At 45.7% G+C, this 16,807-nt stretch overlaps 1 protein-coding gene across 3 annotated transcripts in view; it reads right to left on the reverse strand.

Moving 5' to 3' along the window:
• The window catches only part of bi (T-box transcription factor bifid), a 109,048-nt gene that overhangs the window by 61,806 nt on the left and 30,435 nt on the right, over positions 1-16,807 (reverse strand). For 2 of the 3 annotated variants that reach the window (XM_031978361.2, XM_031978362.2), the window contains exons 3-4: positions 3,196-3,309; positions 438-600 (exon numbers count right to left, since the gene is read on the reverse strand). In XM_031978361.2, coding sequence (XP_031834221.1) covers positions 438-600; positions 3,196-3,309 — 277 coding nt within the window. The remainder of the gene's footprint in view (positions 1-437; positions 601-3,195; positions 3,310-16,807) is intronic. The other variant, XM_031978363.2, reaches the window with a different exon arrangement.

Here is a 16,807-nt window from a genome sequence, read left to right on the forward strand (position 1 = left end):
GTCGATATATTAAAGTGTTAAAGACGAGACTATTGACGCACATGAGTAAATACGATCGTATAAATTCCGTTCATTTATTTTTCGAGAAAATGGAATTCCGATCTCAATAATAATATATAGGAAGAGTAATCATGATGCTTTTAATTCCTCAAGAGAACCCAACCCCCTATTAATAGACAGGTATCTAGGTGAGCGCAGTTAACGCTTCCGTATACCGTAAGATTACATCGAAGTGCATCGCGAGATAATCGTCGACCCAAAAAGGGGTCTGGTGTCTCGTCATCGTCGCGGACGTCGGAGAGAACCGCTAACGAGCTTTTAATCGGCCGATCGTTAGGGGTCGTAAGCTGGGCGAAAGTTAGGCGATTAATTGCGAGTCTTGGAGCTCCGACTTAGTAGCTAAGTAAGTAAGTAATTGTTTGGTTGGCGGTACGTACAATACTTACAAAGTCGTGCTTGTCGCTGATGTTGTTAGTGAGTTTGAGTTTGTGGAAGCTCACGACCTTCTGCATCCATTGCTCACCAGTGCTCGGTGAGTCCGGATGGATGTACATTCTCTTCGGCATTTCCGGGTCGGCTTTCCCCGCCACCATCCACCTGCTGCTCGGCAAACATATTCAGAATGTGGTTAGACATTATCAACAATATCGGATCGGTTAGATAGAATAGGGAATTCGCGTTCAGTAGTTGGTACTTTCAAAGACAAAGATTTAGGAACTTTAAAGACATTATTAGAAATAAGTACGTTCAATTGTAACTTGTAAAATGCAGATAGCACTATAACACAAGACCATAAACAAAAACTTCAAATGCACCATGAACTATGTTCCAAATCGTACAGCAAGAAGTTAATATTTTGATAAAGAAAATGTAGCAAATATATCCAGTAATTTTCCAGCAAAGACAAAATTTCAATCGAGAAGGATCGCGGAATCTCAGCTGAAGCTTCTCGGCGACCGGCCGATCTCTCTAAGCACCGGCTACCGCGATTGTTGTCTTTTAAGGGGAGGCGTGTCTAACCGTTCGCGCAGTCTGATCGTCGCAGGTGGGTCAAACGACCGAAGGAAGAGGAACTCGTTCGACGAGTTCCAAAGTGGCTGCGGTCGCGTGATGTAATCACGTTCATTGTGGTCTCTGCGTTTCGATGTGCAGTCCCTGTCGTTCCTATCCGTCTGTTCGCGGAAAAGAAATCGTGCATGACGTCGATCGTTCGAGACGTTCGATCAGTCAAACAATAGTCTATAACTTAAGAGATGAAAAATCGGAAGAACTTTTCTCTTCATCTATTACGAGCTTACAATTTGTTTTCTTCTGATACTGAACTGTTAAACCTTTAATATTGAGAAGTCGGTCGACTGAAAAGTAAATCAGCATTCTGCTTGCATTTTGTACAGTTTCCATAAAAGAGGAGAGGCATCATTGAGCGTATTCCAGCGACAATGGGGCGAGCAAGAAACATAATTCGCGGAAGGACCTAAATATTTCGCTCGAATTACGGGAAACGCGAGGACAAGAACGATTCCGCATTTGCAAAAAGCAATCGGACGCCAAGCGGCACGGAATAGAATCCCGTTTCATTCATTCGCGTGGGAATCATACGCGCGGGTCCGGCGCGGATTCGCCATTTACGCAGGCGAATCGCTTAAGGAGCCGGATGATCGCTGACACGTTTCCGCGGATTCCGCCGCTTTGTCTGGAAGTCGGCGGGCGAATTTCCTCGACAGCTTTCCCGGGAGGGCAATTATGTTCCGTTTAACACCCTCGCGACGCGTCGGAACGCGCACCATCGCTGCTTCCGGTGAAGAAGCCGACGAAAAAACCGGGACAGCAAAACGTTAAACGCGGCTGATTGTCCGCCGATGCGCCGTGAGAACGCGTGTCTGAATTCCCCCCGTCTCGAGAATCCTCGAGATGTTCCGGGAAACCTTGATGACGGTTAAATGACTGATGGAACACACGGTACACCGTACAGAACAGATTTTTCATGGCGTCGAGCCTTCAAACGGATGTTGAAGAGCCTGCCATTATATTTTTAATACTTCTACCGTCTTGAAATTCTCGGAATATGAAAACACCTTTAGTGGAACCGAGTGTTTTATACTCCTTTCATATTTAGGGGACTTTGCGAAAGGAGGAGTTTAAAATTAAATTTTTCATATCTCCCCAAAAGAATGTAGAAACTAGTAGCACATTGAGAAAAGAAGTGTATAATCATTACGACGTTAACCGCTAGATACTTTGAATTCAGAAGAAATTCGATACAGGAAACTATTTCAAGTAATTGGGAGATACGCTGAAAGCGTCGAACGTGTTATAATTTTTACGCATAAATATCTGCACGGTGAAAGCAAGAAGTGAAGTTATAAACCCCGAAAACGCGATAATCACGCCTGTCAGGACGGTCGAGCGTGTAATTTCGGTGCGAGTAATTTTTACTCCTCAAAACAGCGAGCTCGCTAATTCGCCACGCAAGTGTCACTATAATCAGACTTTTCGAACGTGATCGTTTTCGGAATATAAATCTTCGCCAGAGAAAGTCGTAGCTCCGAATTACAGGCTCCGTCGTGAACGATAAGAAGCTTCGTCGTTTGCAACTCGTAATTTCGAAGTATAAATTTATCCCAGGGCGCGGCAGATAGGTGGAAAGTTTAACGCGAATAATCAAGATTTCGCTGTACCCGCCAGACCTTCCGCCGGGTAAACGCGAAACGTGCCGAAAGAAAAGAAGGCAGAACGCGGGAAGCAGTTAATTTCGTTAAGTTAAATAAAACCCAATTTAATCGCAACATTATGTCGACTTCCAACGACTTTCACTGGACACCAATTCTCACTTCATCATCATCATCATCATCATCATCACGGCCATCATCATCATCGCCGACGTCCGCCCAGATCGTGCAAAAAAAGGTGGGGAATTCATCTCCGCGTGCTCATCGCAGAAAGTGCCAACAACACCAGAGCAAGCGCGCACGAAGGTATCGAATAATCAGATAATTGCATTAATTTCCGTGTTCTGAGAGAGACGTGGCGTCGTCCCTCCTGCGGTACGAAACCGCTCTCTGGCGTTTCGACGGAACACGGGCTCTCTCCTGGTAGCACCCGCGATTCGTGGAACGGCCCGGATCGTTAACGCAGCCTGACCGTGACAATTAGACCTTTATGAGGTCTTGTACACACGTACACGCTGAGGCTTACCTGTTGTGGAACTTATATCTGTAGTCGTCCGCCGCGACGATGTCCAGCAGCAACATGTACTTGGCCTTCGCGTCCAGTCCGGAAACTCGGAACTTCATCTGAGGGAACATCTGCCTAGACCCCGGATCAACAGATACATTTCGATTAGATATTAGTAACACGACGCTAATCATAGCAATTGGAAAGTGGGGGGAATCAGGATTACATTCGAGCCAAGTGGAACGTCTTTTCATACAGGCTGACACCTTGGCAAGCCAGAAAAATGAATTTTCAAATAATTTGTGTACAACCTAAAAATCGGTTCTCACATTCTAAGTCTATAACTGCACATTGTCTAATCTTTTCAGCGACTGTCTATAATTTGCATTATTCTCGGCATAATCACCAACATTCTCAAATCCTACATCTCAGGGGTACATCTCAGAAACGCCTCAAGCCGTCGAACGATGAATACGCGAGTGAATGAGGCAAGAATCGAAGACCCAGAGCACCCGATTCGGGCCGTTTAATCCGGCGCACCGGTCTCCAGCAGCAATTTCGCCAGGGTACAGCAAGAAGGGGTCGAACTCGCGTCGAAAAACGGCTCCCGATTCCGCGTGGCCGAGGCTCGCACGGTATTTTCACGAAGCCGCGGCATTCCTGTAGCTGGCAGTGTCTTACAAAGCCCGCGCGGAAAAAGTGAAAACACGCTGGGGCCACGAAATGCCTCGGCCGTGCGGCATTCGACTTGCGCTCGCCCCGCGCAGAAGGCGCCTTTTCTTCGTGCAACCCGGGGATTATAATTCCCCGGCGTGCACCAAGTGCCTCCCTAACTGCTCGCCAGGTTGCCGCGTGCTGATGGCCTCTCGTGCGCCTCTCCGCGAGGATCTGCTTTTTATTCCGGGGAACGCGCGGGGCAACCACATCTGACAGCAGCGACGATTGACTCGTGCACGTTTCTATCCCGACCTTCCCGGCATTCCGGCGAGTGTCAGGGACGCGGCATCAGGCACCGGCTAACCCTTCGATCGCGATTTATTCGCCCGGACGATTGATAGAACGGGCTAGAATCCTCTTAGCATTCAGCTCGCGTCAATGAGAAGCGAGACCTGTACGCGTTTCACGTACGGCGCAGATGGCGTATCGCTCTGTTGTTCGAGACCGATAAGAAAACGCCTAGTTTTATTTTTATTTCGAACAGAGAGTTCGTCGAGGTATCGTTCGTTCCTTCTTCTTCCCGCGGGCGTGCAGCCCCGCATCGACCAGCCAATGAGCTTCTCATTCATCCGCTCAGTTTATGCAGCGAGCGTTAACGAACTGCGAACGCCGACATTCACGCCGAAATCCCCTTTGAAAAGAGGGCACGCGGTGGCGCCGGAGCACGAAGAAGAAAGTCTTTTTTTTCTGAATGAGATTAGCCGAGTCTTGCGAGAACTTCGTTATTCTCCTTCGCGCAATTACGAAGTTCGCGTGGTTGCGCCGACCCGTGAGCGTGTGCGCGAGCGCGCGTGAGATCTCTGAATAAAAATCAACACGGCGGACCGACTTGCCCTCCGCCTGAAGGAGCTCCCTGAAGTTCGCGGGCGGAGCCCTGCCAAGGCCTCCGTGATGCCAAAAATTGGCCAATTACGAGCAAAGATTACGCCAGACAGCTCTCCGCGATCCGTTCTCTTATTCGCGTAATGTAATGTAATTACGGACGTTCACACAGTTCTCCGAAATATCGTATGGGGATAACAACTCAGTTTCATAATTGTTGATCCTCAGTTGTACCGATCGTTTACACCCTTTCATTGACAACTCGCTGTGACAAAGTCTCCTTGGTTTCAAGAAGAAAGAGTTTTGAAATTCAGAATAAACTTACAAGATACCATATAACTTAACTTCTTCAAGGACAATCTTTTTATACAGCGTAAATACCACAATTAAAAGAACGAAAATAATACAAAGATGTCGGAGGAAAATGTCCTTCTACTTCATTCCACTGAACTTTAATACCGAACTACAATAATTAAACGTAGCCGTAAGTGCGGATATCTTTCAAGAAGTTCAACGAGAGGGGATGCGATCCCTTCTCTTTCCGAAAGCAAAAGGAAAAAAAAGATGGCTAGAATCCAGTGTAACCGACATTCCAATTTACACGGGGCTCCTCCGCCGAGCCAAACCGAGATGGAAATATAGCACGGAGAGAAGTCCGAGCGCGCGTTAGTTAAGGCCTCTAATTGGGAACAATGGAGGATATCCCGAGCGGTGGATGTCCACGGAGACGCGCTGTCTTATATTTATCGGTTACCGCGGCGCAGCAACAACGTATTGTTCGCTCGAAGGGGGCAACCTCGAGGTGCTTTCTCAGACACTACTCGTTTATGGCGGCTAATTACCGTAATTGGTCTCCCCCAGCCGTTATAACGGCGACGTTTAAGGGATACTCGCGCCGTTAGCATACAAAAGTACAATAATTCGACGGTGGCGATGCGGGGAGCGGAGGGGTACGGGAGACAAACCGGCGATTTCTCTTTAGGGAATCGCGGCATCCATAATGGCGAACCGTTCACGAACGTAGTGCCACGTAACACTCCTCTTTTTTGCGATCTTTGCATTGCCCGAGCGTTATACGCTCGGTTCCATGCTCCAGCATTCGAACGGAACCGAACGGTGTAAGTCGAATGGAATAAAAATTTTAATTTGTCCGTTTTCGTGGAGAACTTTCTTGGCTATGGAGTCTCTTAGAAAGCTGTAGGGGCGTCAAAATTGTATTGTCACAAACAATAAACAAATGTATGCCTTCTTTGAACGAAATTAAGATTTTTAACGATATTTGTACATTTATGGATATTTCCTTCAGTTTCAACGAGAAGCTCAACAAATATTTACTGACCCTGGTGTTTCATTATATCATATATTCATCTAATACATTTTTTATAAATATATTGTTATTACAAAAATAATAAATATATTAAATATTTTATAAACACTGTTGAAGATATTGATATTTACCTTACTTTGGTAATGATGGTGAATGAACTGATAGATGGAGGTGCTCTACTCGTTTAGCAGATTCAATTGTACCACGAAACAAGTTAGAAACTCCATTAGAACACTACTTTACATTTAATTAAAGATCACAAATTAACACCATCAAATCTCGCGTAGCCATTATGGTTCACAGATCACGTGTTGCGCCCGTGCAAACAAAATTTAAACAGTGCTGCGCAAGTAACAGTTTAGCGCCTTTATGTCACGTGACCGGTAAACCAACATGTCTGCGCGTGCACTATAGGAAGTGATTTAATATTGTGTAACAAATGTGTCAATTATGTTGTGGAGTATCACGCAAGAAATTGGAAGCCACTGCATGTCTGTACAAAGGTAAACGTCCCAGAAAAACATGTGAATCTGATGAACAAATGGAAGACCATGCTCGTGCACCAAACATCGAACAGATGCTGCATCAATCCGTCCACGATATCTCCGTAACCAGTTCACGATAAGTCTCAATATCTTTCACAGTTCTTTGTTAATGAAATACTGCAACTATCAATATGCCTTGCACGAATCGTGTGTAAACGTGATTCTTAAACGAGCATAATTCTTGGTACAATTACTACCATTAAACTGTTTAATAGATTGCGCATTTTTATGTACTCACAGCGTCTCCTAACCTAAAAAGGACACGGACATAAACGCTTTAACAATAATCGCCATTAATCCATTTAGCAGTTTAACGATTTTCATGCGTTCATAGCGTTTCCTAACCTAGAAATTACAATGGCATAGAAACTTTAATGAAGTTTAACACTGCACATATGTTAACGCTCATACAATAGAAAGCCTAATATAAAATATAAAGATCTATTCAACTTTGTATATTTAAAAATACTATGGAACATTAGAAATTTGCACAAATTGTAAACTTTTAATTAGAGAGTTGTAATCACTATATTTTATACGAATGGCATATAAGTTTCATACGAAAAATTACTAGGGATATTTTAGGAAAGTTACTAGGATTATTACTGCAACAAAATCGGAAACCAGTGGTCAGTATCGACATTTGTAGATTCGAATAGTTTTTGCGAGTTAACGATGGTTGTCCGATTACAAATTCCCACCGGAAGTCGTGGGCAAGATATCCCTAAACTGAAGCTTCGTGATGGGGGGTGGGGCACGAGGAATCGGCAGATTTTTAAAGGCTGCCCAGGGATTTCTGGTAGCATCTGCCTACTGTCCTGAATATCCTGACGAAGGGAGGATCGATTCTCATTCACATGGAGCACGCTGGAGGATACTAAGCCGGATTATCCTGGCTATGCGAGCCAAAACATCCCGCGAGAGGATGCGCGATACTGACAGGCGATTGGTGTCTGGATCGGTGCTTCGCATAGCCAGGAAATCCTAAAATCACACACGTCAAATTTCCAAGAAAAATGCTACTTGACGTACCACGCTTGTTTCCAGTACACTCTTTTCATATTTCCCGTACTATTTGGCAACGACTACGCCAGAAGGAAAATATAATATTATTAACAATATAACCGATGTTCTTTACCCCCGGAATTATCATTACACTTGGAATTTCCATGCAAGTCTAAATTCCCATGATCTAGTGTCACAGAACTCAATTAAAACACAACTTTCTTTCCCGCGTTAATGGTTCCAGCGATTGGAAGAATTCTATGAAAGCACGAAACTCTGCTGGCCGATTCTGTGTAAAATTCCTTCCCGGGGATTTTTGTAAATAAGAAACGGATAGAGATCTAATTAAAATGAATCGATTACACCAAATTTTCACGTCGGCTCGCTCTTAATGAGAACGGCCGATCGAGAAGCGGCGGAGATCGGTAACGGCCTACCGAATTAATACACCGTATCTAAACCGATCGGCGACGTACTCCCGCGCTTTCGTAACGGGCGATCTCGATAAACCGGCTTCCCTGGATAGCCGCGCGGGCAGTCGGCGCGGCGTTGCACCAATTTCCCGTCACATAACTCACCGGGGGCCCGTGTGCCGCGGCAATGAGCAAATTATCGGGCCGGGAACGACGTCGTACGAGGCTGCTGAAAGCTGTAAATCGCCTGATAAAGCTCTTTGACCGGCCGAAAACTGTAACTTTTTAAAACGGGCCGATAAGGGGAAAGAACCCGAGGAGGAAGGATGGCCGGGGCTGCCTGGAGCTGGCGACCGATGATGCCACGGACATTAACGAGAACTGAGAGCGACCAAGAGGAGAGGGGTGGGAAGGGGAGCCGTTTTTGGTCGATGAGAAAGGGCGTAACCCCGTGACATTCCTTTCCAGACGAGGCGTCCTCTGGTTTAATGGCCCCGCGCTCGTACAGATTACGGGAAAAGAAGTTCGGCCCCGAGCGGCGCCGTTTTTCGGAACACCGACACGTGTTCGGGCTTACGATTTTATAAGCGTGTACCCTTTCTCGCTTCGCGGGGAACCCTTCCTCTGTTTTCCAGCCGTGCCTCCACGGGAATAAATTCCAAGTGGCTTCTTGCCGAGATATTCCCGCTTGTCGGAGAAACGGTGTTTTGGAGGATGAGTTACTGTCTGTTTAGAGGAGAAAATTATTGACGCTTTTTTGTGTCGGTTATGTTCCGACCTTTGATTTGATGGCATTCAAAAAATGATTCTTAGGAAAGTGGCTGGTTAGATATATAATTTATTTTATATACTCATCAGTCGCTTATAACGTTAGCTTGGGTTCATTGTATAACCTGAATGTTAGAATACTTAATCGAATTAAATCTATTGTTATCACTTGATTAGGACCAAGTTCTTCTGCATCTTGATCATAGACCTAATAGAAAGTTCCTCTGTAATTCCATTCCCCTGATCGAGAAATACTCTATGCTTAAGTGACTCCTGATAATCATTCTCCTGTCGCAATGCTCTGTATCAGTTTCAGCTATGAAATTTCATATGACAAGCTGCTGTTTGAAAAATACATAGTCAACAGCTAGGCAGGAAACGTGCTCGTCATCATCGTTTTCTGCTTGTAGTGTCATCTACGGTGAGGATGCTGCGGGGAGTAGATTAGAATTGTGTCGCTATCTTTATATAAACAGTCTTAGCAATTCAACTCGATCATAGAATCATAAGGTTATATTTGACCGGAACTTTTAAACTTTCATCAAAACATCCGTCTTTTTTAAAACTACAACAAATTTTCGAATGCAGAACTATATCTGACTGCATAGAAATTAGAGAATAATACAACATAAAAGTCAAGTTGATTGCTACAGTATTAGGAAAGTTGAACGGTAAACTTCGAAAAGCTCGGATCAAATAGGCGCCATTGTCCGCTGAACAAGGATAATACCAGCCGTATCATAGTTGAACTTCCAGGACACCCGGTACAGGCACCGAGTGGTCGCCGGGTTTCCGCAGTGTGTGGCAGGTGGAAGCGAGCTCTTGCTTCCAGGAAACCTCAGGAGCCCGCGGTGATGTGCGAGGACGAAGGGCCCAGGATATAAGCGCGGCGGGCAAAGCCACGGTCCCTAAATTCTTCTCCCTTTCCCTTTGTCTCCGCGCGTCTCCTTTTTACTCACCACGTATCGAGCCACGTTCCGTCCTTCTCGGCGACTCTACGCTCTCTTCGGGCTTCTCCTTGTCCTCCCGTTTTTTTTATTCGATAGTCTCCACCTTGCCACAGTCTCGACTACTACACCCCTTCCTAGCCCTCTCGTCTCCAACCCACCGCCCCATATTTGTTTCTCAGACGGCGCTAATTTTCGGCGTTACGGCTCTATCGGTTGAAGCCGATCTGGAGACCGCCTCGGGCCCCAAATCTCTCACACACGCACACACAATACATGCGCGCGCGCACTCCCCCTGTCTGTCTGTCTCTATTTCCATCTCAATCCTTTTTTCTCTTTCGTTTGGTATTTCGATGCTCGTCTACCGGCTCGTTAACAAGAATCGAAGAAAAAGGGGGGGGGGGGATCTACGTTGGCGCAACGCGACGACGTGTCTGTCTAAGTCGTGGAACACCTGTAGATCGCTGCCGCCACCGCCGCGCGGTTGCGTGCCTAGAGACGCTGGGCTGCCGCATAGGCACACCGTTGGTCCGTCCGAAGAGAGATCGGTGACGGAGATTGCAACCTCTCGAAGTCGCTCGACATCTGCCTCGATGGGCTCCCGGGGTGAACGATTATTTGGCCTAACCGTTTAAACATCGGCGGCTTTTAACGACGGTTCTTTTCCTGCGCACCTCGAGCCCGGTGCTCTTCCCTCAGCTACCATTTTCTTGCGGGATTTCGTTCGCTCTGCTAAGCGGGGGATGATATATATATCCTTCGTTAAGGTTCATCTTTATCTTCATCTGACTTCTGGTTTCCCTTTTTTTCTCTAGCGACTCTCGTATTGAAACGTATCAAGATATCAAATGTAGTCAGATCGGATTAAGATTGTCGTAGTGAACGCAAAGAAGTTTTGATTTCATATTGCTTATGAAAGGGTTCGGTGATTTAATTATTCCTTTGAACGTATCAATTTGTTACTAACGCGTTGACTCGAGGAGAAATTCAAGTGGGGAAATGAAGGGTGGGCGAGAGTTAGCGATTGACTGTGCTATAAAATCGAATTATTGTGATTATTGTCATTGATATTGTGGGATGGCTTGGATTTACGAGAAACTTTTACGTGAAAGATCACTTCCTACCGTTACGAATCATTCGCAGAGCGTTCCGTTATCGCGGATCTCCGCGCCCCTTCTGGAAGCCAATGGCGCAATATTCTCGGAGAAACCGACGATGGAACGTTACACCGTCGCTGTCGTCGTCTAATCGAGGCATTTAAATCAAGCCGCGAGGCTCGAGTGCATAAATAAAACCAGAACACCGGCGCAAGGGTTATCCTCCCGAGGCATTTTTTACGGCACCGTAGATGAATAATAACGACAAATTGGGGAGGAAACTGAAGACCGATTCGACTACAGGTGCGCGCGATCGAGGCACGCCGGACGATTCGATAAAATCCGCGGCGGATTTACTGCGATCCCCGGATCCCTCGATCATCTCGAACGATGGGACGTGAAATTCGTCCTTCTCCCTTAGTATCACGATCCCATTCTTTTTTCATTCGAATGACCTGCAATTTCATGGTTTCTAAAAGTATATTCGTGATAGACTAAAATTAAGCGAGAGTCACAGTGAAAAGTAATTATTATTGTTACGGTTGAATCTTCAATCTTCGTAACCATAGTATTACAATTTTCCCATAATACTTTGACAGTCGATCAGGTCGCTTTGTACCCATACTAAAGTTTTCAATTTACGTAAAAAATATTGTCTGACAATTTTTCTAATATAGACAGTACATTCTTCGGTACATTCAAGGAATGGATGAAAAATGATCCAGTGTCGATCGATCGAGGATTAAGAAAAATTATTACGACTATTACTGGTACGATTGTTGGCGGTATTAAAAGTTCGAGATTAGAAACGGAATCTCGCAGTTGGATTCGTGCGGGGCCCATCGGAATGGATTCCCGAAAAAAGATAGGGGACACCGGCGTTTATTAAGGCGTGATCGACTCCAATCTGGCGGATTGGCGTGCAGCACAATCGTCGCGGCGTTTTACAGCGACGCATGCGAGAGGGAGGACGATCGACGCACCTTTATGCGCGTTCCGCGCCGATAAATCGAACGTTGAATCGTTATTTACGGGACGTCATTACGCGCGACGCTCGCCGAAAGCGTCCTCCGCAACCCGGTAGCTTTCCAGTTAATTTATTTTATCGCTAAGCTTCGCCTACCGATGATTTGCCTCAACCCGGGTGCGCGAGCGAGCAAGCGAGCGAACGCGCGCGCCCGCGCTCACGTTTTTTTTACTTCGGGTCCCCGTGACAATAAAATTGAAAGCCCCGCTGCGTTTTATGGCGAGATTAAAAAACACGTTTGGCTTACTGGTAAATTGCGACGCGCAACGCGTTTGCATCCTCGACGCGACTCTGAAAACGAGAATATCCGGCGAGATTCCCGGCGACCGAAGCAGCCGGCAATCCGCCACGGAGATAAGGACTGGAGACTTTTATGAATAATTTTTCGAAGCGTGTCCGCTCAATTTCGAGCGAGCTACCAGTTCCAGGGGAACCACCAAACCCATCAAATCAGATTTCAGATTACTTGTTTTACAATTATTGCATTCGTAATAGCGGCGATTCTTTCGAAAATTATTAAACTCATCCGTTCGCTACAATAAAGGTGCCGCGAAGTATCGAAAAACGCGCCCTTATAATTGTTTTTTCAATTATAAACCAGTCGTTTCGGATATATTGACCCATACGCTCGCCCATATACTTTCCAAGAAAAAATTAAAATTAATCCCGACTTATTGAAACTGTATAAACTGTAATTAACCTGGAATTAAAACGATCCCTGTCTATCCTTGCAAAAAAAAGAAATCGTCCCTGAGAGGGATTGTTATTTTAATACGGAAGACCGTTTCGAAACCTGACCCAAAATAATACTACATAAACTCGCTATAAGAAATTCGCAAGGTCTTTCAATCAAAATTTCAACAATCAACTTACCACCCCATTCAGCTGCAAATAACGTAACTTCTAGCTCACGCTTGTAGACATTTGACTTTTCTATTTTTCGTCCCGTTTCGAGGTCCTCGTTGGGTCACATTAAAGGATCTAGGAGCGTTGAAACCGGATCGCAACCCTAACTTGCGAAGCACCTTCCATAAGACGGGGACGCGTGAAAGAATCATGTTCCGAGTGCCAGGCAGCGGCTGGGTCTCTCGGTGGCTGGGCTCGACGCGATAGAAACGAGTCGCGCGTCGTGCAAGCCCCGTGATGCACCGTAAAAGGCAGATAATGCTCGTTTCCACGCGAAGCGGGTGTGTTTCGCGAGGGAAAAGCGTATTGTCGCTGGCGGGCGGGGGTGGATGGAAGACGCGTTGCGCGTCCCTCCAGCCAGAAAAGCTTGTCAAGTGCGAACACGAGGCGCGATCCCGTCTAGATGGGCTCGCTGGGAAACAAAAACCGGCGAAATCCGCGCATCGCGTAGCGCCGGCCTGCGGGAGGAGGGACAGACAAGTTTCCACGTTGCGTTTATTGTCCGCCGACTAGCGATCGATCCAACCCCCATTTACATCTCGCGAAATGCAATTCTTACACCTGACCTATTCGTCTGAACAGGCCGGTCCTCCCTTTGTACAGTGAATTAACCGATTACTATTCTATACCACAATTCCGCGCTGAATATTTTATGGTAAACTTGCGATAATTGTTTTGTAAAAGTCCGAAGAACAAAGTCCTTCTACAGAAGGTCGGCCATTGACAATTCCGATGACCTTCTGAGGAAACTTTCTTGCGGCTAACTTAGGCGTTTTGCCATGGGTCTTCATCGGAAAATTTCTGTTCTGTTTATCTTATTATCGAACGGTGGAAATTTCAAGAAATCTTCAGGTTTCGAGCTTAATTCGTTGGAGAAGAAAATTATAGAAGTTCCTTCGTTGCACTGCGGTGTCTTACCGTTGTCAACCTTAGCAAATCCAATAATCGGCATTTCTAGTAAGAACAAAGAAGGAGAGAAGAAAAAACGGTGAAAAGGGCACGGTGAAAGTCGTTAAAAGGATCGTCCTGATGCGTTTTCCATGAGGCACGACGCCGCTGAACGGTTCCCCGAAGTGGAGAAGCCGAGAAACAAAAACGATTCGTTCCGGGTGGGGAACTGAAAAGTGAAATTAAATCGTCCGGGCGACGATCTATCGACGTCCCCGCCCTGTTCGGGGCCCTGCGCGCTGTCCCTTCGAGTACCTGGGCCTCGGGCGTAAAACGTAAGTTTGCGACGGTGCGAGAGGGGGCGACTGAGCCCCACACAACTTTGAGACAGTCCGGTGGACCGTGGTCTCTTCTTCCCCTTCCCGTGCGTCCCTCCCCACCTCTCATCGCTGGGATCCAGTTAAAAAAGTTCCTCACCGCGGGGGTCCTCGAACGCGGCCTCGGGATAAAAGGAGCCCACGAGAAGGCCCGAGAGGCATCGCGACTATCGGTTTCCCTATCGGAGCTGGTCATCTACGTTCAGCCGCCTCCACGGTGCCCAGCGAGAACCATAGGCGTATATAAACTCGCCTTAACTGCTTTACGACGATCGTTTGTACCGATTTGTTCGACAAGACTGTCGTGGACCCCGCGAACGCAATGCCATTCCCTGTCGCGAGCTACGCTCGTCCGTCCTCTTGTCTCTTAAAACCCTTTTCTTCCGAACCTTACTCCTATTATCCGCATCTTTATAGCTGAGGCTTCGCTTTTTATTCCCTTTCCGATGCTCGTTGTTGCTGAGCATCGATAGATCGGTTCCTATTCCTCGACTAGATGTCGGAGACACGAGTAAAGTGGATATTTGGCGGCACGTTTGAATTATGAGGGGATCTTATTTTCCTTGGTTCCTGAGGGGTTTAGCTTGAAGAACAGCCTTGGAAAGTGCTTCATTGTTTGATGTAGTATTTTTCACTTTTGAGGGTTACAATTTGATGTAAGGAAACTTGAAAGACGAATTTTGTGTTCGTTGTCAGTGGTAAGCGGTATTTAGGAAAAATGTGCAAATTTAATAGAATGTCTTTGTGGTACAATGTTATCGATACCGAAGCAAGAAGATGAAGTTATCTGTCATGCTAACAATATAATGGCATAAATCCACATTAAGAACCAATATGATAGAAAAGAAGGAAAACATTTCGTATCGAAGAGTTTACTGAGAAGATCTCGAAGTTAATTGAAGGATCGTAGAAAACTGGTGACGAGGCTCCTCTAACAAAATTACGAAATTAATATTCGAAAGGTACCGTAGGGCTGCTGGGCATAACCTCTGTCCAGGTAGACGGAATACTAATTCACCATTTACATTTCGTTAGCGTAGAAAAGAATAGGAAGGAGCGATGTAGAGGAAGAGAGTGGCCGCGGAATATCGTAGCCGGTTAGTGAAATAAATTTCCCTCGACGCGAGGCCTTCTGAAAAATGATTCACGTCCCGCTCTGTATGCATCACTTCCACAAAGAACCGCGGCGGCGTATCCACTTGAGCGGTTGAAAGGGGATCCCGAGGTCCACCTTTCACGCCCGAGGACAATAATTACCCGCCTCTCTCATTCATGCGAGACTACCAGACCCAGAGCGCCAGCAAAAGAAATCTCCTTCTACAAAATAACACTCGTCGGATCGGACTGAATGTCCGCCGGAATGATTGGCCCCGGCGATCATCGACGAAACGCGGCTAATTGCATATTCATGGGGGCCCCCGGACCTCGTAAACCAACGTACTTCCACACGGTTTCGACGGAACCTGGAAACGAACACTGCGCTCTCTACCCCTTGAAATTGCTGACATCGGAATGAGATTTCCATGAATCTAGGAATACTAGCCACAACCGTGAACTATTATGTGAAAAATCTTAATAAAAACAGCTAAGGAATAGTTTGTCGAATCTATAAAACGAGAAACTTTAACGCAGAGTTATTTTCCTTGTTGAAAAAGATTCATTTATTGTTATTTAAACGAAACGTTTTCGAGGATTTTTGATGTAATGGTAATTATTCAACTGCCCTAAAATACAATGAAATCTCAATTCACAAATAGGAACGTCTGTGATTTTGATTAAGGTTAGGAATCTTGTTTTGAATGACACTTCATTTTGAACTCTAAGAGTTATTACCTTCAATTGGTGTAACGGCAATCTGTATTGTGGCTTGAGATTTGATGCCGTGCTGATTTTAAAACCGAGCCACTTCTTTTTTTTAGGTTAAACTGTTCCGCTCCTCGACGCTCCGTCAATTTACGGATTCGAGGAACCCCCACCCCTGTTCTCTCACCCCTTAAAGGGTCTTAGGGTTAATCGTTCGAACAAAAAATACCTGCGAATAGCGGCGGAGTAGAAGTGAGCAAAATGTAATCCGATTACCGAGAACGATTAAAACGTAGAAAATAATTCGCTTAAAGATCACTTTCTAAAATAATCAATTGCCGCTAATCCAATTATAATTTAAGTAATTGCTAGACCACGGATTTTCAGGCACTTACACGATGTAAGGATCTTCTAGCTCCTTAAAAACAAGAATAAACCCGATCCGCTGAAACGGTTAACGAAGAAAATCCAATTTCACTGCGACTTTCGCTTTCACAGATTTATCTGAAAAAAATATGAATTTAGAGTTCTAATTAGCAATTACGAAAAGTGACTTGTTAATCGAATTACCCGCCACCTCGTAATTATCATTAATAATCATTCACTTTCGGAATTGCAGTTGAAATCGAGATAAAATGTCTAAGTCCGAAGGATCGACGTGGAAACACTAGAGATCGTTCGATTTTCTCGAGATTTGAAATAGACGATTCCCACTTGATGCCGTGGTTTCTTGCGGTCCCAAGGTCGCCGGACGAAATTCCCGCGTCCGACCCGGTATAATTTCAGGCGTTTATGACTCGCCAAGAACAAATAATAATTTAGTGGGCGTCCACCGGCTTCATCCCCCCGGTGATAGCTGGAGAACGACGGCTCCCTCCCGGCCGAACACACTGTATAAATAACGAGTGGCGCCAGCCGAACTTCCACTGTTACATTATCTCTTATGGTTTACACACGCCACGGCCCACCATTATATTAACCCGTCCAGGCC

This window comes from Nomia melanderi, chromosome 1 (genome assembly GCF_051020985.1).
Source record: "Nomia melanderi isolate GNS246 chromosome 1, iyNomMela1, whole genome shotgun sequence".
Classification (NCBI taxonomy): domain Eukaryota; kingdom Metazoa; phylum Arthropoda; class Insecta; order Hymenoptera; family Halictidae; genus Nomia; species Nomia melanderi.